Source organism: Olea europaea, unplaced genomic scaffold, assembly GCF_002742605.1.
Source record: "Olea europaea var. sylvestris unplaced genomic scaffold, O_europaea_v1 scaffold26907, whole genome shotgun sequence".
Taxonomy (NCBI): Eukaryota; Viridiplantae; Streptophyta; class Magnoliopsida; order Lamiales; family Oleaceae; genus Olea; species Olea europaea.
In genome coordinates, this window is record NW_019245299.1 from 1 (window position 1) to 1,509 (window position 1,509).

The window sequence follows — 1,509 nt, forward strand, 5'->3', positions numbered from 1 at the left end:
CTAACATTTTTCCCCTCTTGCTTTCATCACTATTGCAATAGACCCTCTTACAATAATACTGCAATAGATCACCTGCGATTCCAAACATTATAGTAAAAGTGGCCAAGTGGTCAGCAATTTCTCAAATAAATAAAATTTCAAGTTCAACAGTAATATTGTCTTCAACACAACAAATTTTCACAACCCAAGAATAATCAAAATCAACTAAAGCAATTCTAACATAAAAATTGAATCTCCATCTCCTTGTCTATCACCAAGTTCCATCTACTGTAATAATCACACCACCACCAATAAAAATTTCTGCACCAAAACGAAATCGAAAGGGGAGAAAAACACAAGAAAACTGTACACCCCAGTTAACACTTGACAGATTAGCCTTGCTTGTTCTTGCCACCATTTTTAAAAGCTTCCGACAAAATTTTCTCATAGCCAAACCAACATGTACTTGAGTTTTAAAATATGAACTGCTAAACAGGTATGACATCTATCTTCGAAGAGTCCTCACATCTTAATACAATGCCTTCGAGACTGGCCGGAAGAATGCATTTAATCCACTGACATCCAGTTGAAAATGGTTCTGGTGGAGGAACAATCATCAGAACATTATCGTTCCGCTGCACAACTCCCATCACGCTGACAGTGCTACCTTCTTTGATGCACCTAAACATAATTTATCATGAGAGTGAAAAAGTGATCATCAACTACATTGTTCCGTTGAAAACTAAATTTAAATAAATTAATGCGTGCCCTCTAACAAATTGAGGTTTTAGATGATGAAATTCAAGGTAACTTCAGAACAAGCAAAAATCATGAGTTCAAGTCTAGCCGCCATCCTTTATGAAAACCATCCACATTCCAGCCTTTGATGAAAAATAAATCCTGCCAGTACGTAAGAGACGGTGAAAACTTAAGTTAAACATATAAAAATGTCCCCACAACTTAATCTTTTAGATGATGTAGTACAACACATTCTTGTCATGCTACCCACACGTGAGAACTCCACAACTCAAGCCGTTCCAACTTTTGCCTCTTTCGTTCTTAACAGTAATTAAGCTTTCACCTCAGACTATCAAGTAACAACGAGAAAAAGGGCAACAATAAGCATCATTAATAAAATAAAACAATCTTACCCTTCTTTCAATCTCATTACACGGTCATCACTTGAAAGGTTCCTTTCTCCCATCCATCTGATGAACTCGGAAGACATATCCTTATTTGCAGGATTAATGTCAACAATGACAGATTCGTCAACATAAGGAGTCACTCTTGCACCATAGCCAGTTTTAACCAATGCCCTCAAACCAGATTGGAAGTCAGAAATATAGAAATCAACCACATGCCTCTGCAATCAGATAAAGAATATTAATTACTAGTTGTATATTACTGCCTGAGCTACTCCATCCCATAAAATTGCGTGTGCGCATGAAAGAGAGAGAGAGGGAAAAAAAATTATCATTTACTACGAAGAATTTTGTACTTGATCTGTAACGAAATGACCCTATATTTCTC

The 1,509-nt window shown here is 36.5% G+C and overlaps 1 protein-coding gene across 1 annotated transcript; it reads right to left on the reverse strand.

Annotated features, from left to right (window-relative positions):
• Window positions 1–93: 93 nt before the first annotated feature.
• On the reverse strand, window positions 94–1,379 carry LOC111383453 (uncharacterized membrane protein At1g16860-like). Its single transcript, XM_023007566.1, has 2 exons — window positions 1,131–1,379; window positions 94–660 (listed from the first exon to the last, which is right to left on the reverse strand). Exons 1-2 carry the CDS (start codon window positions 1,205–1,207, stop codon window positions 468–470), a joined length of 270 nt encoding a protein of 89 aa, XP_022863334.1. The 5' UTR covers window positions 1,208–1,379; the 3' UTR covers window positions 94–467.
• Between the last annotated feature and the right edge of the window lie 130 nt (window positions 1,380–1,509).

Excerpts from the sequence above, each read along its gene's own strand:
- LOC111383453 (XM_023007566.1), bottom strand. The coding sequence starts at position 1,207 with ATGTCTTCCGAGTTCATCAGATGGATGGGAGAAAGGAACCTTTCAAGT. Across the intron at positions 661-1,130 it reads GTAATGAGATTGAAAGAAGG|GTGCATCAAAGAAGGTAGCA; the intron begins GTAAGATTGTTT and ends AATTATGTTTAG.